The sequence below is a fragment of the Platichthys flesus genome, chromosome 14 (genome assembly GCF_949316205.1).
Source record: "Platichthys flesus chromosome 14, fPlaFle2.1, whole genome shotgun sequence".
In the NCBI taxonomy this organism is placed as follows: domain Eukaryota; kingdom Metazoa; phylum Chordata; class Actinopteri; order Pleuronectiformes; family Pleuronectidae; genus Platichthys; species Platichthys flesus.
In genome coordinates, this window is record NC_084958.1 from 23167212 (window position 1) to 23193503 (window position 26292).

At 44.1% G+C, this 26292-nt stretch overlaps 2 protein-coding genes across 12 annotated transcripts in view; one reads left to right on the forward strand and one right to left on the reverse strand.

Annotated features, from left to right (window-relative positions):
• The first annotated feature begins 441 nt into the window (after positions 1 to 441).
• Positions 442 to 17037, forward strand: zmynd11 (zinc finger, MYND-type containing 11). 8 transcript variants are annotated; one of them, XM_062403722.1, is made up of 16 exons: positions 442 to 959; positions 2667 to 2802; positions 4843 to 5026; positions 5321 to 5347; positions 8680 to 8841; positions 9376 to 9453; positions 9579 to 9671; positions 10500 to 10587; positions 10667 to 10722; positions 10841 to 10918; positions 11181 to 11299; positions 11550 to 11919; positions 12535 to 12636; positions 12862 to 13140; positions 13243 to 13428; positions 13843 to 17037. In XM_062403722.1, the coding sequence occupies exons 2-16, from the start codon at positions 2672 to 2674 to the stop codon at positions 13963 to 13965; spliced, it is 2076 nt and encodes a 691-aa protein (XP_062259706.1). In that variant the 5' UTR covers positions 442 to 959; positions 2667 to 2671; the 3' UTR covers positions 13966 to 17037. The 8 variants fall into 8 exon arrangements, with proteins under 8 accessions (XP_062259706.1, XP_062259705.1, XP_062259704.1 ...); XM_062403721.1 differs by having other exon boundaries at positions 443 to 959; positions 5324 to 5347; positions 11550 to 11928; XM_062403720.1 differs by having other exon boundaries at positions 444 to 959; positions 11550 to 11928.
• A 730-nt stretch (positions 17038 to 17767) lies between these two features.
• The window catches only part of LOC133968640 (disco-interacting protein 2 homolog C), an 85438-nt gene continuing 76913 nt past the window's right edge, over positions 17768 to 26292 (reverse strand). For 2 of the 4 annotated variants that reach the window (XM_062404794.1, XM_062404793.1), the window contains exons 30-38: positions 25826 to 25994; positions 25565 to 25735; positions 23681 to 23710; positions 21867 to 21928; positions 21496 to 21553; positions 21324 to 21398; positions 21008 to 21182; positions 20261 to 20384; positions 17768 to 20142 (exon numbers count right to left, since the gene is read on the reverse strand). In XM_062404794.1, coding sequence (XP_062260778.1) covers positions 19890 to 20142; positions 20261 to 20384; positions 21008 to 21182; positions 21324 to 21398; positions 21496 to 21553; positions 21867 to 21928; positions 23681 to 23710; positions 25565 to 25735; positions 25826 to 25994 — 1117 coding nt within the window. In that variant the 3' untranslated portion in view covers positions 17768 to 19889. The remainder of the gene's footprint in view (positions 20143 to 20260; positions 20385 to 21007; positions 21183 to 21323; positions 21399 to 21495; positions 21554 to 21866; positions 21929 to 23680; positions 23711 to 25564; positions 25736 to 25825; positions 25995 to 26292) is intronic. The other 2 variants (XM_062404796.1, XM_062404795.1) reach the window with 1 other exon arrangement.

Here is a 26292-nt window from a genome sequence, read left to right on the forward strand (position 1 = left end):
CAATAAAAATATATATATACATCATCAATCAAGTTTTTGTCTTTTAATAGCTTTGCTTAGTTACACTGACATTCTGTGACTGTTCTTCCTTTTTGTGGGGTTCACCAGAGCTTTGTGTACATTATTTAGCCCAAACCTGAAATCTCTGCTATACCAAATTGAGAAAACGGAAAATCAAGAAAAAGTATTTCCTATATTTTAAATAGAAAATACATGTATTGTATTTTGTTACATTTTGTGGCACCAGTATTTTATCTTAATACATTAATTTGAGGGGTATCAAAATATTATGTATTTTTGCCCATCTCTGCACAGGGGTCCTCCTGGATTTCCAAATCAGGGGTGGCGAGGTTTCCCTGACCTCCTGAGTTGAAATGTCAACACTAGGGGGCGCTCCAGCTGCAACCTGCTGCTCGGTGGTCGAAAGCACCGCGGTGTAACGGAACGTGGCATTTCTACAGGGGGGGCCGGGCGGAGAAACTGAAGGTTCCCAACCCCACATCCACACGCCTCCCTCCGGAGAACCTGCGGAGAGTCCCCGGAGCTCAGTGAATGTCCGAAAGCAGCAATATTGGCAGAAGGATGTTCGGTGGAGGTCCTGCCCCGGGGCCCTCCTTGGTGGTTCATCCGCCCATGCACAGCGCCACTTCCCACACAACCAGCGAGTCGGCCTGTGACGTGTAGGATCGGCGGCGTGGCCACGGTTGCTGCGTGCCGGGCTGTCGGCTGCTGCGAGTCGGACTCCCCCGCTGGAGCTCTCCCTGTGGCTCGGCCCAGTCGGGTGTGTTTACCTCCCAGCCGCTGCTGCCCTGTGGCCGGCTGCCACACGACACACACACAGACACACACTCCGCCTTCCGCAGCCTCAACGAGCCCGAGGAGCACCGATGTAAGCGGCCTCGCCTCTCGTCCTTCACGGGTTCCCTGCAGAGCCGCGTGTCGGTGACCCCGTGACCAAGGTGGGTTCCACTTCTCTCCGTTATTCTATTGTACCGCTCACGAGCTCCGGCGGGGCTAGCTAGCCCAGCAACTACGGGAGCTAGCACCGTTAGCCTAGCATAGCCCTAGCTTATCCCGTGATGGAGGACCGTGAACATGGCGCCCTCCAAAACAAACGAGCAGTTAGCCAGTTAGCCAGTTAGCTAACGGTCCCTCGCAGCGGCGGGCAGAGTCCCGCGCGTGCCCCCGGTACTAACGAGTCGTCGTCGCGGTTGTGGTTCTTGTTTGTGTTCGCTGTCAAGTTGGCGAAGTTCTCTGGTCCGCCAGCGGAGGCTAGCGACGTAGCAGCCCGCTAGCATCGCTCACGAATGAGCGCACCGCGACAGCCTGCGTGCCAGTCGCTCATTAACCTCCAGTGCGTGTTTGGGTTTTTATGTTTTAATTAAATATACGAAAACGTCACCGACTGTCCGGTGTAAGTGACACAGGGACGGACAACCCCCCCCCCCCTCGTCTGGTTACGCTTTTGATGTTAGCTAGCTTGCTAGTCGCTAGCTACATGGAGCTAGTCCCCTGGCAGAGCCCGTGGCCCTGCTCGACTCTTTGTCACCAGGTGTGTCTCGTGTGTCTTCTAAGTCACAGCTTGCTCGTGGAGGTTTGTGTCACATGGTGGACACGCGGGGTGTCCTTCCCCGGGGACACCTCGACCGTTGGGTCTCATCTCATCCGTGTCCGGCGGGGCTACGGGCTTTTTGATGGTTTCTCCGTGACACCCCCTCACTGTCACAGTTGTTTTAAATGGGCATTCAAACCAGGGGGTGAGGTCGCTGCTGTGGGTTTGATGCCCTGGGGAGCTGTCAGGGTGCTCGAGGGGTCCACGGCAGCGCGGGTTAGTCTCTTTGTTTACGTTTGGAGCCGTGAAACCTCAGCGTGTCTTAATTGACCTCCCGTGACGCGCACCTTCCCTAATTGAGTGGGGAGCACGCTGGCTATTGGAGAGCAGGTCCTGCTGTCATCGAGTGGGGGGGGCTGGCCTGGCACCGTGACACCCCCCCACCACACACACACACACACACACACACACACACACACACACTTGCTACACGCGAGACAGAAGAGGGGACTTTAATCCAATGCAATTAGTTGTGTACATCAGCAAATCCCAGAATTCATAATCTCATGACTCTGCTGCCAGTGGACATGCTGATCTCTTTTGTTTTGTGGACTCAAACACTTCACCCCCCCTCTATCGACATACTGCTGAGTAGAGCCATCCCTTTAAGAATCCTCCACTCTGACCAGTGGAGTTGTGCCTGTTGGCTTTGCTCCCAGGATCAAGTGCGTCACTTGTTATTATTTTCACCCTAAATCACAGTTCACATGCTCATGAGAAACGTGTGAAGACGAACATCTTCCCTCGACAAATCTTATCATCTGCCTCTTCGACTGCACGAAAGCCAAACATAATCTGGCGTATAAAAAGGCCCTAAGCATTCTTCTGGTTTGTGATTGGCTGCGATGTATGAAAGCGTCTTCTTAAGTATTAAGACTGCGTAAAATGGCATTTCAAGATATTCAAACACCGAGTAGTGGAGATGGCGGGCGTAAACATACCTGCAGTAAAACTATCAATGGAGTAGTGTAGATGAAGCCTTTTATATTTGCATTCATGAGAAGAAAAACAACATGCAACTGTTGATTAAAATGTTGTCTTTGTTTCCCCACAGTCGTCATGAATAAGGAAATCATGTCACGTGTGGTGAAGAAGAGGCAGGCAGACCCCAAGGTGGTCCAGTATGTGTGGGCGTCCATTGAGGTCATCCGCAACCAGAAACAAATCGCAAATATGGACAGGATCTCCAAGTACGTTCACAGCATATACTGCCAGTCTGATAATATATATATATATTCACAACACACTGTTTAATGAGTCTTTAAAGGGTTGGTTCACACTAATTAAATTTTTTTTTTTTATAATTCATTCTTGGCACTCAGTTTGTCTGCAGAGATAAAAAAACAAACAAAGCTGTATCTTGAGTTTTATTTAAACAGCTCAGAACGAATGAGGTGAATTGGATTTTGTTTGTTGCTGCAAAACCACTTAATGCATTTTGTTGGACATCTAGGGTGGATAGTAGCTTGGTATTTAACGTTTGTGGTACCTTTTAATTTCAATAACCCACTACCCTTTCATCCAGGTGACCGTTCTTTGAGCCTGTTAAAGTAGATGACTTCCTAGTCACATGTTCCAGGTGATTACCTGAGGAGAGAAAAGGGCTTCACACACAAACATGCCTTTTACATGGACTTGACTCTATATAGTCATAGCTGGCTGCTTTAATAATTGACCACTATGCAGATCATGGAAGAAATGTTTTACTTTAAAGATGGATGACGCCGCTTGGTCCCTGTCACATGTGCCAACATGGAGGAGACAGAACGTGCAGCAGGTTGGGCTCATGACGGATCATGATTTGATCCATGGAGAGAATCTCACATTGTACAAACTATGCAAATTGAAGACCAATCATCTGCGGCAGACCTCACTGCTCACGCACTCCCGGTCATTTGGCGGATGGAGCAGATTCTAGAGGAGACACTTGGCACGTCTCGTACGATGAGCTGGCGAGCACCTTGGGAGCTGGTGCCTTGTCATGGCAACAGAAAGCAGCGACATGCAACGGGTAGCTCTCCCTTTCTCCCTCCATCCCTCCCTCTCTCTCTCTCTCCCCCTCCATCCCTCTCCCTGCAGCACCTCAGCCCTGTCCTATTCCGCTGTAGCTTAGTTTCACCAACAGGCTCGGTGGCTAAGAGGGTTGTTGAGATTGCTTCTGTAGAAACAGAGTGAGGCTGAGGGGAGTAATTAACCGTCCCCTCTTGGAGTTAATGTGATTTACTCGTACAGGGAGGCCACAGCAGTCAGACGACTTGAAACCAATTATACAATCATTTCAGAAGCTTATTGTTGTAAGATACCTCTGAAGGTATATTCATCTGACCTGTGCCGATGAAGAACAGAAACCAGACAAATCTTTGCCACAAAGAAATCCTAACAGGAAATATTTAAATTCAATTCATTGAAAAACCAGCTATTAAAACATAAAATAATTAATTTCAACCCTACGTAATTTTCATCGTTTATGAACACCACAATAATATGAACCTGAGGGGAGAACAGATGAGGTTGATGGGGAGAACCAGTTCCAGAAAGGACTGGAAGATGTACACAGAAATCTTACTTCCAAGTTAATGTTTTGTTGGTAATGAGAGGCTGGTATGGCAACTCTGCTTTCTTCATCTTCAAACCTCCTGTCTGAGCTTCCATCTGCCTAAATTTGTGACTCAGGAGTAAATACAGACTCACCTGACTCCTTGACATGGTCTGTTCACTGGCTGTCTGGCACAGTAGAGGACACATGACCTTGCCTGGTGAGGTTCACTGCCAGTCAGCATGCAGTTGGGGGGGAATCCAGTGAGCCATTATTTGAATCCCACTTGCTCCCACGCTGAGAAATGTAGGTGCTCGAGAGATGATGTTAAAAACCTCCTTTGATTGCTTTGATATTTTCAAACACCACATGTAGCCCTGATCACGTTTTTGGAGAGCAATAAACAAATGCTCTGTCCCAAATTGGGAAACTTAAATTATACCAATATACAGTATCTCGTCCTGTCTGCAGGATTAGGAAAAAACTACTGAGCTTGTTTCCACAATACTTATTGGAAAGATGGGGAATGGGCCAAGAAAGATTTTTAGGACCTTTGGACATTTTCACAGATTTCTTACTTTACTTAGAAACAACCGTTCAACCTGCTGCACTCACACAAAGGGATGAGCTTCTGGGATTGAATACAGCCTTTGTCACTAATTGTGACCTTTCTTCTCCCCTCTCACCCCCGCAGGTACCTGAGTCGTGTTTATAGTATGCACCCTAAGGAGACTGCCAGACAGCTGAGCCTGGCTGTTAAGGACGGCCTGGTGGTCGAGACCCTCACGGTTGGCTGCAAGGGCTCAAAGGCCGGCATTGAGCAGGAAGGCTACTGGCTACCGGGGGAGGAAATGCCAAGTTCATTCCCAAATAATCAGGTTATTAACCATGAGCAACAACAAACACTTAATATTTTTCAACAACACATAGAAAAAATGCATGTGTCACTACAGTTGATAGTTAAGTTATACTTTTTATTTAGTATTTTCGGTTTATTTCCAAGAAAACTAAAAATAGCCAATCAGCAGAGATAGAAAAGTCCAGGTTGTTACGGGTATAAAGCTGGTAGAGTTAACATTCATTTTGTAAGTCTAACATGAACTACTCAGGCCCTTAAAACAATGGTTCCAGTCCATATTGTTAAACACTTCTCTCTGAATCACTTTCAATAGCAGGAGCCGAAAGCTGAGGGAAGCAAGGTAAGGGCTGCATTGTTATTTCTTAAGTCAGGGTTTGTTCTTCATTTGATCCCTTCGTTCTTTCCTCCCTCCTCTCAACTAACATCATTGTGTGAGAAACAGTTCTGCCACATGCAGTGCAAACAGGGATTTGAGTGAATCTTCTTATGCAGACTCCTGAAGTTAAACAGCATTCACTACGTTTTGGCTAGTGTAAAGGTTGTGGGCTGTATACAATGAAATGATAAGCCTTCTGGGCCATTGGTGAGAAAAATCCTCATCTTGTAGTATGGAATGCTTCCTCCCTGTACTTGAATACAATTATCACACAAGGTGAAAACGTATCAGGTTTCTTGCGGAAGTGATAAGAGATGAAAGTAATGAAAAAAAGACCTCTTACTTGATTATCAAAACTGTGATCTTAACCTCTGTCTGGCATGCGTCTTCATTTTCAATCATTGGTGGAGGGTGGAGGTGGGCGGAGGTAGTTGTACTTTGTGTGGTTGTGCTCTTTTAGTTTTCCCCATGCTTGCTGCTTAGTAACACAGCAGACTGTTCTTTGTTTGTGTTGTGTTTTTGTGTTTTCTTTTAGAAGTCACTCAGTGGGGAGACTAGAATAAAGCAGTTGTTAGATGGAGGCTAACTCTCCCTCTGTAGGTGCCTGGATTCAGTTCAACTGACATGTGCTGCGTCCTTGAGTTGACCTCAGGAATATTTGATCCTCAAACAGTTAACCGGGGTGTTTGCTCACCCATCATGAAGTTTAAAATGCTCTGTCTCACGCCAGATTGGATCAAATCCAGTTTTTTCCCAAGTTAAATTATTACGTTGCCTATGAATAAATTCCCTAAATTCGTATTTTCTTTTTACATAAATAGATTGGTAAACTAATTTACATCTGGGAATTTGTGATGCATGAAAATTGACATGATTTGAGTTAGAGAGTCTAACTAACTCAACACTTTATTTACTAACCCATCAAACACATTTCACTCTCCTCTGTGACGTTGTTTTGAATCTTGATTTCTCTACGAGCTTCTAAATGGATTGTGACGTTAGTGGAGTGGGATCGGGTGCAGGGTTTGCCGTCAAAAGCATTTTACACACGTTGAAGGAGAGATGCTGGTTCACACTGTTGAGCAAGTGTAACATGAATCATGCTTCAGGATCTGGGTGGTGGGAGCGATTATGAGACAACATCATAATGTGCTGTTGTGTATTCCTTTTCACATCTGAGGAAATGTTGAAAATCACTGAGCGTTATTAGTAAAAATTTCCATTTAGTATTTAATTTGCTGAGTTAGTGTTTGTGTGTGCGCAAGGTGTACACGCACAAATTCAGCAAATTGAAACAAGCCGAAGTAAAGTGTGATGTAAAATATGCAAAAGAGAATTCATAATAACAGCGTAGCATGAGTTTTAAGAATACATCAGACTACAAGTGAAGCAGTGTGTTTGCTTCAGGGTTGTTTTGTGTCGGTTGATAGAAGTCACATGATGGTCGGACTCGCTCGGCGCTGTGACGTAGCTCAGCTTGACACGACCATGTCAAGCTTTTAACCCCCCCACCACCACCACCACCACCACCCCCACCCCCCAATCACAAGCCACAAAGACAGTTTTCAAACATCATGTTGCTGTAACGATGTCTGTCGAGCTGGGGCCGGATTCTGTCCACGCTGTTGTGGAAACGTGTTTAGCTGAAAGCAGATGCGTGTCCTGGGCTCAGAGGGCTCCAGCCTTTTGAAGTCGGCCACTTGTCTTTCACAACAGTGAAGCGGCTCTCGACCCTCGGCAGAACACAAGCACCGTCTCTGTAATGTCGAGCGTTTGTGTGGGTGAAGAGTCTGTTACACTCTGAAAAGTACAGAAGTCATCTGAGGCATCTGTGGAGGGAATTTAAATTCTGCCCCTGGTAAATGTTCCTTCTTCTCTTTGGTTCGTTTGGGGATTTGTGAACACAGATGTTCTACTGTATTCACACTCTTTGTCCCCAAATGAACCTCGAGAGTGGGAATGTGATCTGACCACGGCCACTCCCACGTAGCGTGTGGTACTTTGCATTACAGGAATGCAAACACACAGTGTGAGTTAGGCTATGGGTTAAGGGCAAGTTCTGTTTGCAGTGCAGTTCCGAGTAGTAAGAATTGATCTGAATGAGGGACAGTCAAGGATTAACTTTCGACTTCGCTGGAAACAAAAGCCCCTTGTTGGTTCACTTGGAGTAAAACATGTGTTCTGCTGATGAGCTAAGATACGATCATTTGTTTATTTAATTCCAGCATCAAATGGAGAATGAATATAAGCAGAATAAAAGAATACAGCTTGATGAGTCTGTGGTGTTTCTACAACTAGGAGCCGCTTCAATGCCAGTTTGCTTTAAATTGTGCACGTCAGAAGCTATAATCTTCACCTATAAATAAATAAAGTGTGTAAGGTGTTCATGAGATGATATAGACATAAATACAATGATAACTGTATTTGCTAAATAAACTGCACTAAGACTTTTATCTGATAATTATCTACCCTGGTCACAATTGTGCAAGAACAAAGTTTAGGAGTGCACGTTCTGTTCAAAGATGATCTTAGTGTCCTCGAGCTACGGCACAGAACCACATGGAGAAAGGATCAAGGAAGAGTCCAAAGTTCTGTTCTGTTCTGGCCACGACTCGTCTGCTCTCCCCCACTGAGTGGGTCCAGACTGTGAGTGGGAGGAGTTGGACTCTTGACAGGTTGATAAGTAGAAGGATTTTTAGTGGTGCTTTCCGTCTCTGTGCTGTTTCCTTGAATTTACGCTGCAGAGAGCGAGTCCCAAAATCCCAGACGTGTATTGACCCAGAAGAACACACATTTTTATTCATGGTTTAAATCTCCACCCTGGAAGTTCTGTTAGTTTGGTGTTGGTTGGTTTGCTTGTTTGTCAACAGGGAAAATGACAGAGTTGATTTCCATGAAACATCTGGATCAGGAGGCAGATCCTGGATTTATTTTCTCACTTTCTTTAACGATGTGTGATTAGAGCATTTATTGACATTTTCTCTGATTCCCACTGTAGTTCATGGATCTGGATTTTCTTTTAAAGTCAGACATATTGATTGATAGTTTGTGAAGTGTTGGTGCAACTTGATTGGACCGTTCTGTTGGACCTTGGTGGAGTTATGACCTCTTCTCTCCTTTGTTGAGTTGAGCATGGAACCCAACACCTTCAGGGACACTTCCTCGGTGCCCGGACATTAAATCTGAGAGTTAGGTTTAATCGATAATGGCAGACAGAAAAATATTGTTTCCTCCCCTGCTGTGGCTGGCAGGTTGGAGGGGGGGTAACCCAAATGTGTGCTGTCTCTTCCCTGCAGGACTGGGAGGCAGAAAGCCACGACTGGTACTGCTTCGAGTGTCACCTACCGGGCGACATCCTCACGTGCGACAACTGCTTCCGAGTCTACCATCTCAAGTGTCTGTCGGACGAGTGTAAGCCCAGAGATGGAGGATCGCACTGGCAGTGCGTCGCCTGCAGGGTAGGTGGTCAAACTAGAAAGTGTGTTCACTCCTAATGCTCCATTATGCCTATTGATTTAATGACTAGTGGTTTTGTACATTTGGAGTATAAAGGTTAGCGTTGGGTTTAGTATGAGAGGATTAACACAAGTTGATGTTATTAGAAATAAGCATCGTAAGTGAGATGTGAAATAGGGTTGGAACTTTTCCCAAAAACAAGTTTGAACTAATTTGGCTTGACAGTTGTTGGAGTGTCCATTCCAGACAGCTTTGATACTTTTCATTTTACTTCCCCTACTAAAGGTTTTGGTGCTTAAATGACATTATAAACTGACTCTTGTGTCTTCAGCTTATCTACCTGTTAGCAGACGACTTCTGTACCCGTACTTAACCCTTTGATATATTGTTGTTACTTATGAGGACACTCCGTTCCTGTAATGGGCTGTAATAAGTCTTTATTAATATTGTTAGTGTGTCTGTGTATCTGATTATTTGGCTCATAAGGTCAGGTCAGAAGTGGCATGATTCTGAACTTCCCTCCTTCCTTCCTGCAGGGCAGTAAAAAGAAGAACCTGAACAAACAGGACATGTGTAAATATCTGCGTTTCATCGTCCAGCGCATGAAGGAGCGGGTGAGAACCAACATTTGTTTCTCCCCCCCTTCAACTCGTCAAACTTCCTCCCTATGTAATGAGGTGACGCAGTTATTCAAAAAACTTGACTTGAACCAGGGAATATTAATTTGTCCGCATTGCAGGCAGTGGACCTGAACAAGAAAGGCAAAGACATTAAACATCCCATGTACAGACGGCTGATCCACACTGCACTGGACGTGTCCAACATCCAAGAGGTAACAGCCAAGTGTCCCCTCTTCAAGCTCCGCCCTCATTTAAGGGGCTAACTGTTTTTTTTGTTTTTTTACTGTTTACATATTTATTGATTAATTTATTTTTTATTCTTTTTTTATCATAAGAACAGTCCCTTGGCCTTTCAGACAATTCCCGATATTCACTTTAGAAAACATAACTTTATATTACACCAATCGTAACGCCTCAAAATATTCTCCAACTGTGTGTTTGGATGTTTGTGTGTGTGTGCGTGTTGTTGTGTGTGTGTGTGTGTTTGTGTGGGCGGGCTGGGGCGTATGCGGGCACACAAGTTCAAATCTGGCTTTGTGTCCAAATGCTACCAAAATACTTGAAGTCATAGACTGTATATAAAGATAGACAATATAGTGGCTCACCAAAAGTGAGGCCAACCGGCCTGATCGCCCCCCCCTGGTGGCTGGCTCATAAACCCGCCTCTTCTGTGTTTTGGATGGGACGGGGATCGAACTAAAAATCTCCATCCCCTCATCACTACTACACAGACTCCAAGTGACGTCAGCGGTGCCAGATGGCAGCGTTCGTGTCCTGGATATTTTGTCTCCATTTCTGGATATTGGGAGGAAGTGGAGACGCGTCGTCCATCTTTATTTACAGTCTATGCTTGAAGTTCTTTCCCTAATACAAGACTGTTACCCTCTGCAGATCAGGTAAATTAAGTACTTGGTCACAATTTGGGTAAATGCAGGAATAAAGTAGTCGCCCTTTACTAGAGAAAACAAACTCAGCATGAGCCCAGATCTCTGTCTACCTCTGGATGTCCTCACGGGTCTGTCGGTGTGTCTCTCTTTCAGAACCTGTCTGAGGGAAAGTATAAGAACTTTGATGAGTTCAAAGCAGACGCTCAGCTGATTGTTCACAACACTTCCATCTTGTATGGAGGTGAGTCAAAGCTGTGCAGGTGACATGATGTGTATTTCCGTGTGACTTCATTAGTAAGGGTGTGTTTCCTTGTGTGCAGTTCACAGCGACCAGGCAGAGATCGCCCGGTTGCTCTTCAGCGACACATGTCACGAGGTACCAGCGTCTCATCGGTTTTATTTCCTGCACCGTTCACAGCAGTGACATTGAGTTTCTGAGTTGATGACTTATTTTGAATGTGTCGTCCCGCCCCCCCCCCCCTTCACTCTTCCAGTTGAACGAGTTGTTGTTGTGTAAGAACTGCTTCTACCTGTCGAACGCCCGGCCCGACAACTGGTTCTGTTACCCCTGTGTGAGTAAAGGCCTAGTGCCCCACTTCAGCTCCATCTCAATTTCTTATTGATGTTTTCTAGAACAACAGGTGCATGGAAGCAGTTGTAAGATGCAATTGTAGTGTTATAGTAGTAAGGTTTATATGCATAAATTCATGCAAGAATCTGGAAATAATAAATGTAATAGTTGGCATGAAAAACAAGTCTGATATAGTTTTCTTGTTAGAAATCTAACAGGTTTGTGTGTCTGTTTGTGTGTCTGTTTGTGTGTTACCTTGGCAGAGCCCCAGTCATGACCTGGTCTGGGCGAAGATGAAGGGTTTTGGCTACTGGCCGGCCAAAGTCCTGCAGCGGGAGGACAACCAGGTGGACGTGCGCTTCTTCGGACACCAGCACCAGAGGTCAGCCCACATGGAACACGACACAGAACACGACACAGAACACAACACAGAACACAACACAACACAGAACACAACACAGAACACAACACAGAACACAACACAGAACACAACACAGAACACAACACAGAACACAACACAACACAGAACACAACACAACACATCACAGAACAGTTCCAGTCCAGTCAGCAGGACTGACACACATTGTAAAGTGTTGCACTGCTGATACTTGTATTGTGCTTGTCCTCTGCAGAGCCTGGATTCCTGCAGACAACATACAGGACATCAAGGTGAGTGTCCAGCAGCTGCAGGTGAAGCGCAGCAGTGGTTGGAAGAAGGCGTGCGAGGAGCTTGAGGTCTACCAGCGTTTCCTGAGGGAGGGACGCTACTGGAAAACAAAGATGGAGGAAAGCAGCCTGCCGCACCATCAACAGAGCCAGAGCCAGCAGCAGCCGCTGCAGGAAGTGGAGGAGGAGGAGGAGGAGGACGATGTGGTGGAGGAGGAAGAGGAGGGCGGTGGAGGTGGTGGAGGCGCCGCGAGGCCCGACAGACCAGACAGACCAGACAGACCACAGCGGACAGACGAAGCCGAGTCGAGCATCTCGTCCACGAGCAACGAGCAGGTCCGACATGTGAGTCCGGTCACGAGGTTTCACTGGAAACACAGAAAGCTGAAACAAAACAAAGCTCCCAGTTCATGTGGTGGTTTCCACTTGAGTCTTCTAGTGCCATCTGGTGACCAAACTGCCACATTGAGTCACATTAACTCATTTCCTTCAATTAAGAGATTAGTATTAATAGATTTAAATATTACCTGGGGTCTAAGGACACACCCAAACATCTTAATCAGTATCTCAGTGATGATTCAACCTGCAGACAGTTCAGATGATCGTATCTGAAGAGTCTCGCCTCTCGCTTGAATCCGTCCTCAAGATCTTGCATCACTCAAAACAAGCAGAACAAGCCTTCGCACCATTAGGAGACTGGTTTGTCCACCTGGCTACTGGCTGCTGGGATACCAACCAATGAACACCCAGGAAAGCACTGACCCATCGCCTTTGAAACACTTTTTGAAAAAACACCTAAACTTTAACGTTTATTAAATTACTTTGATGAACCGAGGAACCGATCCAATGTGAAGCAGCGACACAAAGAGTCAAAGTGGATTCTCACAAGAGTTTTGAAGAATGTAGAGACAAATTGTTATTTAAATTTGACCTTTTCTTCGTCTCCTCCAGCTCAAGGGCAGTCAGGAGCCCAAGGCGAAGAAGAGCCGTCGGTCTCAAATGGTTGAGCCCAAAGAGGAAGCCAGTGTAAGTTTGTTTGTCAACAATCCAACGGTAAATATTTAGGTCCACAGGTTGTTTTCATTGGTCATCATTTGTTCGTTAGTTATTTAACAGGACTCCTCAAAAAGTACTGAAGTGATTTTAATGACATTTTGTCGTTTAGTTCTTCTCATTCTTTACCGAAGCTTGTTATAAATGTTCTATTTCATTGTATCATCATCTCTGAGACACTTAGAAGTTTGGGTTTGTCTCTCTCTCCCCTTCCTGCTCCTCCAGGACCCGGAGCCCGAGATGGAGGCGGTGAGCTCCAGCCAGGAGATCCCCGTGTCCTCGGCGCCGCAGCAGCCGGAGAAGCTGTCGGTGTCGACGCAGACCAAGAAGGCCAGCGGGGGGTCGCCTCGCACGCTGCACCGCGGAACCCAGACCAGCAGCGACGGCGCCTGCCAGAACATGTGCCACGAGAAATACACCAAGGTCTTCAACGACGTCAAGGAGATGATGAAGGCCGACAACAAGAGGGAAACGGAGAGGGTCGTCCGAGAAGCTCTGGAAAAGGTGCGTTTGTATTTACTGATAAACGTGATAGTGCCTTGCTCGGCCCCGGGATGGGTTCTGAACCTGCCTCAGATAAAAACCCAGCGTGTCCTGTGGCTTCAGCTCCGTGCAGAGATGGAGGAGGAGAAGCGCCAGGCGGTGACGAAGGCGGTGGCCGGATCTCAAGCGGAGATGGAGAGGAAGTGTAAGCAGGTGAAGGAGAAGTGTAAAGAGGAGCTGGTGGAGGAGGTGAAGAAGCTGGTGGCCCAACACAAACAGCTCATCTCCCAGACCAAGAAGAAACAGTGGGTGAGTTCCTCAACGAACACACACACGGTCCTCGACTTCATACATGGTCCAGGCACTTAACAGAAGAGAGAGAATTACCTCTTCATTCAGTCTTTTAGTTTTTTATGTGAAGCTCTAGGCTGTAGCTGCTTTCTGACTGGACTCCAGATAATCTCCTGAAATAAGTTAACCCCTTGTTGACGAATGTCGCAAATTCGTCTCAAACCCCCTTTTTTGAGGTATTAAGCTGTATTTGAAATACTGTGATGATGGAATAGCAATGATTGTACAGAAACATATGTTGTTATTCAATTTCAAGCAAAAGCAGAATCAATCTACATACCAGAGACTGGAAAATGTGTTAAAGTAAGGTTATGCCCCATTATGCCTAATGTCGCTAATTTGCCTCATACCTTAATTTTATATCGTCCTCAGTGTTACAACTGTGAGGAGGAGGCCATGTACCACTGCTGCTGGAACACCTCGTACTGCTCCATCAAGTGTCAGCAGGAGCACTGGCACGCCGACCACAAACGAACCTGCCGCCGGAAGAGATGAGCGACCAAGCCCCGCCCTCTCTGACCCCCCCCCACAGCTCGCCAATGGCTCTCGCCCTCTCTGTCGCCTGTCAGTCAGTGTCTACAACACACTCACACACACCCCCCCCCCTTCCTGCGTCTATACTTGCCTTCCTGAAAACTCTGTGGACCCGAGTCTCTGCTTCTGTTTGTGTTATTTAAAGTTCCCGTCGTGTTGATTTCTCTGAACCACGAGCAGATCGTCGGAGAGTTCGAGACCTCGTCCGACTTTTATGTTTCTATTTGAGTTTTTATTCTTTTCCTTTTACTGAAGTGCTAATTTTGAGCTTGTGTCAGAGAATGTGTTATTTAAGTGTGTAGTAACAGATGAGCATTAACAGAAGACATTTTATTACCTGAATTTTTTAAAAGAGTCATTTTTCTTACTGTAAATGCAACCCCCCCCCCCCCTGTAAGTACTACGGCTGCATTGAACGAGTTCTGCTTTCATAGAGAAAAAGTCCTGGAAAAAACTACAAAAAGCTGCGTGAGGTCACGAAGTTTCTCTTTTCACTTTTCACGAGGCGCTTGAGGTGAAAAGCACCTTTTATCATTTCTACCTAAAATCAAGGCTTATTGGAAACAGGGTCACGAGTTCGGCTTGAGAAGACGCCGCCAAAAAATATCTTCCATGTATTATTATTGATATTATAATTAATATTATGCAATTTTTCCTCTTTTTTTTTTTAACAGAAACAGAACTTTTAATGAGTCGGGTATTAAAATAAAATGTGAAATCATTAATTTTTGTTGCTCTAAATTGGGAAAATGTAGAACAATCTTTCTTGAGCTGGATCTTAGAGAGGTTCCATGATTTGACCGTTTTTTTGCACATTTCATTTTGTTAACAGCCCAAATATGTGTACCCCCCCCCCCCAGTCCCGGCTTTGCTTTGTATAGTTTTCCGAGCGTCGTAAGTGTAATTTTTATAATATGATAAACACTCGAAATGCATCTTCTTTCCTTTTTTTAACCTGACGTGTGAGTGAAGCTCCGAGACGCTTTCCCTGCTCGTGCTGTCGGCTTCTCTTCTTCGTGCATGTTGATAGTTCCATCGTCTGTTTTTCATTCATCGCGGTAAAAGAAAACAACAAATAAAGAAATTAAGAAGACGGATGGACCAATATAAAACATTATGCAAATGTGAATGATCAAATCAATCTTTTCTATTCCTCTCCCTGAGATGGAGGTCGCTTGTTTCTACCTTTGGTGCTTGGATTTATTTTTTTTTTCCTTCCTCAATGCGGCAATCAAATTGCCAGGTTTTGATTTTTAGAAGTGTGACACTTTTAAAGTTTGACTGTTTCCTCAGTTATGAAGATTGACTGGAGGTAAAATAATTCAGCTTCTCTGTACAGATCCTTTTCTTTTTCTCAACCCGCTCTGGTTTGTGCTTCTGGTTGTGTGGTCACATCCGTTGTGTGGTAAATGGAAAGTGAACTCTCAGTCCGGTGGTCTACTTGTGCCGTGTGCCCGTTCTATAGCACATGCTAACTGTACGTTATGATCTATATATTGATGTTGCTTTTCATTCTGTACCAACAGGAAATCAAAATGCTCAATAAATCCTGGTTTCACAGATGCAGAAAGTTAAAGTCTAATAATAGCAGCGCTGGTGAGGCTCTCTCACCTGTCGCTCGCCCTGGCTCTGAAATCCAGAAAAAAGGGTTTGATATTAAAGTAAGAGAATATTGAATTATGGTCTGCATGGTGACGATGGACAAGTCCAGCCGCCGTCTCAGTTACACAACTACACAGCTTCGATTATGGGATATTTCTAGCAGCAGATTTTGTATTTCTGGAGGTGTGTGTGTGGAGTGTTGGGATGAATAACCGACAACGTGTGTGTTGATGAACAAACACGTTTTATTAAAGTGAAGCCCTGATATGATTCTGCAGGTTTTGGAAACACAGAACTCTTTAAAGTATTCGAGCGAACAATGTGACTCTTATTATTATTATATTATGAAAACTTCCTGTCACGACCCCTGATTTCTTAACCTTGTCTTTGTTTTGAAAATGTTTCGAGCGCATCACTCTAACATGTCACCCTTCGTCGTACCGCTCTGCCACCGTGTCACTTGTTTTATCACAGTTCTCCTCCGAGTTTCGGCATCGAACGTTGTCTCTTCGTCATCATTGCACTACATGTAAATAAAATGTCTCCCGTCACATGATATGTACATTGTAAATGAATTCACAAATATTGGATTTCAGCTGTTCTCTTCTGGATGACTGTTAGTTTTAGTTTTGTACAATGTACAACCGTAATCATGTTAAACTCTGTGGCCACTAGGCGGAGCTGTCTGTGTTTCAGTTTCTCTTTTTCTTTATCACGTCAAACACCGTGAACCACACTGCACCTTCCACGTATCCCAGTGATTCAATGTGTTGGTTTTTAACACACTGTTGGAAACCTACTCATAAGTGCATGACACATTTCACGTGACTCTTCTCTTTTACTGTTTTTATATTCGTCCATCCAGCCGTGAAGATTTCAGTGAATTTAGTTTGTTTTCCGCTATGTGGAAAAGAAAATTGATGTCATTCCAGTTTGTATCTCTGGTTTTTAAACTGCATGAGTAAAGGTGTGTATCTGTGGCTCCTTATTCTGTTTCCCTTGTGTAAAGAAGAGATTTTTGCACTTCCTCAGAGTAATGCAATATGACAATGATGTTTTTGTTTCTTTTTTGGGGAAATTCACTTAAGCGAAATCACATTTTCAAATCAGTAAATCAATGACACGGTCGACCAGACTCAGACTTTTCACTGTTTCTATTCCATAAGTACGTGATACGGTGTGAGTACTATATGAAATCCTGCTTATAATTTCAGAGTATAGTTACTTTTAACTGGAATAATTCTAGTTTAAAATTGGTTTGTCCTCATCTCCTGGAGATCATTATCTTCTGTTCTGTCCATATGTACACTATTAATCGTGGCTTAACATTTTCTATGCTCCTGATATTTCTTTTTTGATGCTGTAGCCAGCAATATGTATATAAATATATTCTATGTGCTAACATGGAGGAAATAAATGTTATCAAAAATGTCTCTTTGGTTTTTCTGTAAAAACGATTTCTCTGAAAAAGCTTAAACATGATTCTGTTTTCTGCCTTGGCTAAAAAAACAATAACGTCATAGTAGAGAGCTTGGTATAGTGAAGCATAAAAATATCATAGTAAGGCATATCAATATATAAATATTCTTAACTTCATGGTATAGCAAGATTTTAAAGAGTAAGGCATTCCAATCTCAAATAACAGTCAGAAAATGCCCTAGTATTGTAGGAATTTTATAAGAAATAAAATAATTCAGAAAGTGTAAAGTCAGTATAGTAAGAAACAAATGCCCTAATGTGAGAAATATGTAGAAGCCTCAGAGTAGAATGGCATTAAAATAAAAAACGTCCTGTAGTAAAAAACCATAGTGAGACAAAGGTACAATATCTATTTTGAATGAGATGTAAGGAAATCTGACGCTGTAAAAAATTGCCATTGTATATCAAAAGCATAATGTTATATTATAGAAAGTCCACAAACCAGATTTTTTCTACTTGAAAATAAAATTGAGATTAAATAATAGAGCGACATCTTGATGCGTATTATTAATTCAACAGGAAATAAGACAAACACGTTTATTGTCAAAATTGTTGAAATATTTATTTGATTGAAAGACGTCTGTCAACTCAAATAAGACATTTTTAAAAACCTTTAAAAACAAAAAAACATGTCACAGATTAAAGGATAAAAACAAAACGTTGAAGAAAGTGCTTTTTCTTAAAAAAAAAATAGAATCCTGATGTTGAGACTTGAACATTCTCTTGAATCCTGCGACCTTTGACCTCCACAGCCCTGGGGTCAAACTCCTCCTGCTGCTTCCTGTTTGGTTCAGTCTGTGTTCCTGGTGTGACGTCGCTGTAATGAGCTCTGACCGATCCATCCACGTAAAAAATATGACGGACGTCTGACTCTGATATTTACAGTCGTAGCAGCTATTCCACTTCCTGCCATGGGGGGGGGGGGGGTTCACGTTTTCATGACGGAGAAATTACAACTTGTCTCGTCGTGATTCACTTTCCTGTTCGTCACATTTTAAAGATCAGTTTGTTCCCTAGTTAATGTTTATTTGAAGAGTTCTGACCCAAAGTGAAACGTGTGTATAATGCATAAGAGGATAATTTCATAATCTCACCAGGAGGATGTTGTTGTAAGTCTCCCGGGTCGCCACTAGAGGTCAGTAATATCCTATATGTGTGCATATCATTTTAGCTTCTTCAAATTATTCCCATCAATTGTTCTCGAAATGTAATCATTTAAATAATTCAAATATTTTATCTGTTACTCAAAATTATTAATATTTGGAATAAATCACACTTCACAAAGAACTAAACTCTGGATTTGTCTGATAAACAACAGGTGCCGTTGAATTCAAAATGAGAAAAGGGTTTGAAATATTATATACCTTAAAATGTATTGAAATGTATCTGTAAACATTTTAAATGTTATTAGTGAACTAGCTGACATAAATGATGGACGCTTGTCAAAATATGTATTTCGTGACTTTTTTTAAACTTTGGTTTTCCCTGAAAACAGATTTCCTGTTTTATGTGGATTTCCTTCCTCATAAAAATTTTTACAATTTCGATTTTTTTAAAACAATTAAAATCGTTCATTTACCAACAAGCAGTTTTTAGTTCTTTTTTCAAGGCTCCTCTTGCTGCGTATCAGCCTGCTACTGCCCCCAGCTGTTGGAAAGTAGAATTGCATGAAGCGCTTCAGCCTTCATATGAATTCAATAAAAATACAGATCGATTACAAATTTAAAGGTGTTAAATTTGACTTTGGTTCAGAACTCTTCACGGGAATGAAACTCTTCTTTGGGCTGACTCGAACATTTCAGACCAACATGCAGATGAAAAGTGTGAAGCTGCTTCTGTCCGAAATGGAGGAATTTAGATTTTTATCTATGATCATATATTTCTATTTTCCATAATATGCTTAATGTGAGTGTGTTTCACTCATGATAATACAATGGATTTTTTTTATATTAGCAAATATTCAAGAGCAAAACATTCTTGAACGTCTCGTCATATACTTCTAAAAGAGACAAAATAAATTAAATCAGTTTCTTTTTGTACATACTTACATGATATGAATTTATGTATTGTTTTGGCTTCAGTCGAAGCCGGTTCGTACGGAAAAATAAACGGCGTTGAAGGCTGCAGCCGTCGGTTTATGAAAGTTAGCAAACGGATTTCCTGCTGAAACGGTTCAGGAAGTAATTATGACTTAAAAAAAACAACATAACACTTACAAAAAAGAGGAGAGAAATAAAACCAGCCAACGAACTGTTAGTACCTCATTGGTTCACGCCCTCGGACCCTCGTATCAAAACATCTCTCTCACTTTCTAAAGGTCGACACCGTAAAAACTTAAAACATCATTTCTGCCACAGTTTCCTTTGCTTGTTTTTTCATTTGTAAATATGTTTCTCGAAAAATAGCCTCAAATGTAGATCACGTGTTTAGAAACAAACAAAGAAAAGTTGTCACGTAGTTTTTTAAAAAGCCAGAATCTTTGCTACGTTAACGATTGTCCTCGTCTTCATGACTCTCCAGCCCTGGAAGGTTTCGGCTGCTTCTGTTCTCAGGGCAAACCTCACTCCTCTCGACCTGAACCCGACCTGAACCCGACCTGAACCCGACCTGAACCCTAATGTTACCCCTTGAGACATCAGCTGGGACAACGTGTTGCCTGAGAGACAAAGTTCGGGGCAACTATCTCCTCCCCGTACACCAGGAACTCCGGTTCCTATCCCTTCTTCAGCCTCAGGTGCAGACCATCTTTGCATCATACGTAATAATCCTTCATCCACGTCCGCATCGGCCACCAGGGGGAGTCGCTACATGTTGTAGGCCACATAGATGGGGTCCAGCTGGTCGGCCAGGAAGCCGTCGCGCAGGTGCATGCGCTGCTTCTCGCCGCGGGAGTTGATGGGGATGACGCCGATGTCCACCACCACCACCACACCCACGATCAGGTAGTGCTCCTCCAGCACCACGTTGGTGACCAGGGGGACCAGGTCCAGCGCCTCCTGCTCCGAGCCGTCCAGCTCCACCACCACCACCAGCAGGTTGGTCCACGTGAAGACGGCGCTGGAGGCACAGAGGACGAAACACTCAGGTCAGACATCTTGCAATCCGCGCCCACGCTCCTGTCTCTTTAAGAACCCCCTCCTCATGAAGCCCGGCCTGCTCTGATTGGTCAGCTCACCATTCTGTGATGCTCTTGTGCGTCCTGATGACCGAGGTCTCGATGTCGATGGGGTGGTACCGCATCCCTCTCAGCTCCATGGCTTCTTCTAAAGCACCGACCACGTACAGGGCATCATGACGCTCTACACACACAGACACACACAGACACACACACACAATTGCAGGATGATAACAAAGTTTTCTGACTTCACTCTGCACCGTAGGTCTTTTAACCCCTTGTAGACGAATATCGAAAATTCGCCTCAAACCCCATTCCGGTCTTAATGCCGCCGAATTGACGATTTTGCCTGATGGTGCAAATACTACACATACCAAGGAAGGGATTGGAAGCACTCTGCCTCCATCTAGTGGTCGAGTGGAAAATACATACTAGCCCCTTGGGACTGTGCAGCAAAGTTATTTTGAGGTATTAAGCTGTATTAGAAATACTGTGATGATGGAACAGCAATGATTGTACAGAAAACATATGTTGTTATTCAATTTCAATCAAAAGCATCAATATAATAATCTACATACAAAATTTGTTAAATTAAGGTTATGCCCCCATTATGCCTAATGTTGCTAATTTGCCTCATACCTAAATTTATTGTATATGCTATATTGAAATTAACATGTCCACTTAATTAAGCATCTGTATGACAGGCCAAAAACACCAATAATATATTTGTTATATAATTGGAAATTAATTCAGGCAGTAAGGGGTTAACGCACGGACAGTATTCGATCAGCTCCGTCAGGTCCTCACCTCCGCTGGCGTCGGTGAGCTCGGTCCGGCGGAGGAAGCCCAGGTAGCCGGTTCGAGCCCAGACGGTTTGTGTGTCCCCGAAGCTGAGCCTGGAGTTGAAGTGGTCCGACTGCAGCGCCTCGTCTCCGTACACGGTGAAGTAGCCGCTGGCGTTGTGGCCGCTGTGAACCCAGATCTGCAAACACCATGAAAACTTCTGTCTTATCAACTGATTTCATTTGAAACGACTCCGTGAGTTTCTTCTGTCTGTGATCTTTATGTTTCTTCATGTTGAACACCAGGACTGTGACTGGTCCGTGTTGAAGCTCAGACAAACCTCTCCTAGATGCGACTCCCCCATTGGTCCCTTGGTCTCCGGGTTGGCGATGATGATTCGAACCCCCGGTAGTATCTGCTCAGACAGGAAAGAGCAGAGTGACAGTCTGCAATAACACACAAACACACACACACACATACACACATACACACACACACACTACAACACTCACCTTCCCAGACTCCATCAGCGGCAGGCTGTGTGGTGACCCCCGCTCTACTAATCTGACCCTGGGCAGCAGTAGAAAGTAAAACAGGTGTCATTCAACAAACACAGACAGATCCAGGATCAGCACGATCATGGTGACTATGATCAATAAAACTGACGTGTGATTAAATGCAATTATATCATATAAACACTCCCACGGGGGGGGGGGGGGGGGGGGGCAGAGGTTCAACCTCTGAAGACCACGAATGTCTGACTCGACACTTCCAAACAGCCGGTGGTGAATTATGATTCACAGCAGAACTAACGTGAACCCTGAAGATGACCTGTAGTGAACCGGTTGTCGATCACAGGCCCGGCTCAGTGTGGTCGACTCACCTGTCGTGCCGCAGCGCTCTCATGTCCACGAACACGGTGGTGGGGTCGGGTCCCGACGTGCCCTGGAAATCACCAGAGAGTCAACACAACCATGTTCTGTGATGATAACACACAACTGCAAAACAACAACAACAACATCCACCAACACAACCTCTACAGCTACTTCAGCTCCTACCAGGCGATGCTGGCTACTGCTCGTGCACGAGTGCTCACAGACACAAGCTTTTCCTTCACAGCTGGGGGGGGGGGGGGGGGGGGGGGGGGGGGGGTAAAGATGGAGAAACTGCGACACTCACAAAAGGGGGCGGAGTGAACAATGTGGGAGTGGCTTATCACAGAAATCAGCCAAACTAAACACGGATTAAAAGGAACGAAAAAGAAGTAAAAGAATAAAACCAACACCATCTGAGTTCCAAACTTTTTAAAGGAGACATATTCTGCTCATATTCATCTTCACATGGTGCTAGACGAGATGCTAGCATGTGCATTACATGAGTGTCACATGACATCAGGATTCTGATTTGGCTCGTACACTGGCGTATCTTAATATTTACAGAAAAAACTACGCAACACGCCAGAGGAGAGATAAGAAAAGCTTCATATGTCTCCGTTAAGATGAAATCGAAGAGTGGAACCAAGTCGGGGAAAAGCAAGATGGAGGAAAAGGTTTGAGTGATTCGATCCTTGAGGATGAAAACTGAAGATAAATACGTGAATAAAATCACGATGTGTGGATGTCAGCTAAATGTGAGAGTGAGAAAGAAAAGAACAAGATGGTGGAAAAAGAGAACCCCCCCCCCCATCGTCCCCCCGTCCCCTCCAGAGAGCACCAGACACCCAGCTGCATGCTGGGAGTCGGAGGCCGAGGAGCAGCAGCCGACTGAGGTGGATTCAAAGACTTTCAATCTGATCGCGTCTTTGTCTCACTTCAGAGTTCACGTAATATTTGGCATCAAAGACATGTCCCCAGAGGACGGATCAGTTTCTGCATCTTTCACGTTTCTGTCCCGAACTTTTATTTTTCTGACGACATTGAACTTTCACTCGACTTTTGAACAGAAATATATGAACTTTCTAATCCTCGCATTTTCAAAACAGGCTCGTTACTTTTGTTTTGATGCATTTGAGATGAATTATCCTTATTTTATTTATTTTTTATTTTGCATCATTGAGCTCCACCTTCCCAACATCGGACATTAAAGCAGAAAAGAGGATTCCTTGTTAAGCCTCTATCGTCGCAGATCATAACACGAGGTCAAAGACTTACGAAGACAAGAGGAGGCGTGGCTCATGTGTCTCAGAGGTCTGGGACCAATAGAAACAACATGGAAGAAAGTGACGAGTCAGCAATAGCCCTGATGATGACGATGCAGAACAAAACACTTTCCACCTCTGGTCTGATTTAAATGAAGATAACTCTCTTCAACAGATCGGTCACATCTCATCCTCCAGGATTATTCCTCAGGCTTTAACCTGTTTTTAGTTTTCTATTGGATTTGGAGTCACAGTGATTTCAGTGGAATCTTCTTTGAACCAGATCAATACTTTGGTACTTGGACCTGAGTAAAGTATTTTTACTTGAGTCCTTTTTCAGGAGCTGTTCTTCCACCTGAGTTAAGAACATTCTGACTTTAAGACTTTTTGTAGAAAGGCTGTAAAACGCTGCTGGTGATGACGGCACCATCAAGGCCTCTGCGTTATTCTCCCAGTTCCCTCAAACTACAACCTAAAGCCAGCTGACTGGTGACGTGCTGTCGAGCAGTGGGTGTAGTGGTGGTGACTGGGGCGGGGGGGGGGGGGGGTTGGTTCCCTACCTGGTCTGCAAGCTTTCCCAGCCTGTGAGGCTACAGCAGCAAAGAGGGGCGGAGGAGGAGGAGGAGGAAAGTAAAGAGGGAAGAGGAAGGAGGGTGGAGACATAACCATGGATGAGATATGTGGGTGTGGTTACGGATAAAACAGGAAGGAAGAGGGAGAAAAAAAAAGTCAAGATGGAAACAAAGAAACTACGACGGCGTCTTATTTTCACGTTGAAGAGAAAACAATCAAGTTCCAGAATGAAGTCGTAATATTAGAAGAAAACAAAAAGTTATATTTCAACTCTATTCTTGTAAAATGACGACATTTCTTCATAAAAATGTTAGTTTTTTTAATAATATCACAACTTTTCCTCATGATATTAAACTTTGTGTTAAATTACAACTTTTCTTCAAGTAAAATACTTATTTTTCTCATTATAATACGACTTTATTCTTATAAAACAATGAGTTCATCGTCATATTTCACTGAATTGTTTTCTTCAACATTTAAAAAATCAAAGCAGGTTTTAAGCCCAGTGTTAATTTGGTCATTTTCAGCCAACAGAAAGACAGAGTTCAGTCTGATGTCACGTCTGAGTCGTGCTGCTCAACATTGAACAAACTAATGGAGAGAATAACAGAAATATTCAATGAAACCTCGGAGAGTAAGATGGAAATCATAGTCGATGTGTAGAAGCAGCGATCGGCTTGAAATGAAAGGATGAGACACGCAGAGAGAATCTGAGTGAAGGTTTTTCTGGACGAGAGAAAATAGAATAAACTATTGACTGAGGCCGTTTTCTCTCTGGAGCCTTTAATCTCTGCAGTTAATACGATGCTGAAAACCACACGTCTTCTAAGACATATTTATAAAAACCTACGAATTACACTTGCAGAACCAGAAATTAGCCAATGAACAGGCTCCATTCGGCTGATTAATGCGGCTGCAAACTTTCACTGTGGAGAATCAAGCTAATTGAAGTTCTGTGGCTTTGACGCTTGATTAGAAAGTCGTTCCCACAAATAACATTTAAAAAATCCATCAGTGCATCCAGCACAGAGTAAAACAGGCCGGGACATGTTTCACCCCTAGACGGTAAACAGGATTCAGACACATTTTGACCAATGGATTTCTATGACTTTTCAATAACTTTAAACCAAATTTCCATGACCGAACATTTTGTGAAATCTAGGTGTATACGCGATAAAGTGACAAAATGTATTATTTAAACTAACAATGAGAATTCCAAGGGATACAGTTAACCTTAAATGACACAAACCCAAGTATGCCTGCTTATATTTTGAGCGTATTTCTCTAAAATCATATGAATTATTTAAAACTCAGCGTAAACGAACGACATGAAAATATGAATTTAACAAATTTCCATGACTTTGGGATTTCATTTTTCCATTCCATTAATATTCCATGACTTTTCCAGGTTTTCAATGACCATAGGAACCCTGTGTAAATACACATGTACGACATGACAGATCCCAAAAGTGAAGCCGACGCGTCTTGATCGCCCCCTGGTGGCTGGCTGCAGTTAAGGTCAAAAACTAAAAAGATTTAAAAAGCATGGACTGGTTCAAACACACACTCTCAGCTGGTTTTCATTCATAAGCTAATCTACAGTTAAGAAGCGTTTCTGCCAAAGAAACTAAAATGCTCTTCACGGTTAATGAGCTCTGAGGTGAACTGACATTTGGCAAAATACAAAACACAGACCTCAGATCAGCAACAGCAGCAGACGCTCATACAGAAAGAGAACAGCTCATTTCTCAGAGGGGAACACATGATTCAAACAGCAGCCAGGACGTCCAACCGACTAACGTCCCCAGTCGTGGGACAGTGAAACGGAGGCAGAGTAAAGTCCAGAGGACGGAGACGAGAGCCGGACTGACCTGCAGGCAGATGGCCAGGTTGACCCTGCAGCCGAAGGAGGTGCTGACGGCTCGAGGGTGGAGGCCCAGGTCCTTGAAGAGCTTGGAGAAGGACTGCGTCAGGGCGATCCTGGGACGCTCCTCCGCTACGACCACACAGGTCCTCACGCGAGACAAGTCCAAGCCTCGAGACTGAAGGGGACAAGGAAGGACGGACGTGAGGAAGGACGATGTCTTCAGAGCCTCAGTTTGTGGTTCACGATGAGAAGCTCCCCTCCTTACCTTCAGTGAGTCGGTCTGCAGGCCCAGGCCTTTGGTGCACAGCTCCATGACGCTGTAGGAGCAGAAGGTGTCTCGGACTTTGTACTGACTGACAGCGGACAGCCACAGAGCCGGGTTCGACTCCAGCTCGGAGGGGGGGATGAGGATGGACTGGTGACCTGAGTACACACTGCAGAGAGACACCAGGTTGAGCTGATGATGCCAAACTAACAGGATAAAACCACAGGCTGTTAATAAAGATGGACGACAGGTCCGTAAAGGGAGGCCAAAACTTCTTGATCTCCCCCTGGTGGCTGGTTGCAGTAAAGGTCATAAGCCCCACCTCCTCCATGTTAGCAGATGGGAGGTGGACCAAAAACTCAAAAGTCAAAGCTTCTGTTAAATAAAAACTTTTGTCAAAGATGTTTTCGTTCTTTTCAAACTGATGTTGAAGGGTTCATGTCTCTGATCAGATAAGACTGACTTGC

Coding starts and splice junctions, on each gene's coding strand:
- zmynd11 (XM_062403720.1), top strand. CDS start 2,672: ATGAATAAGGAAATCATGTCACGTGTGGTGAAGAAGAGGCAGGCAGAC. Junction 11,929..12,534: donor GCAACGAGCAGGTCCGACAT/GTGAGTCCGGTC, acceptor CGTCTCCTCCAG/CTCAAGGGCAGTCAGGAGCC. Junction 13,141..13,242: donor TCCGAGAAGCTCTGGAAAAG/GTGCGTTTGTAT, acceptor CTGTGGCTTCAG/CTCCGTGCAGAGATGGAGGA.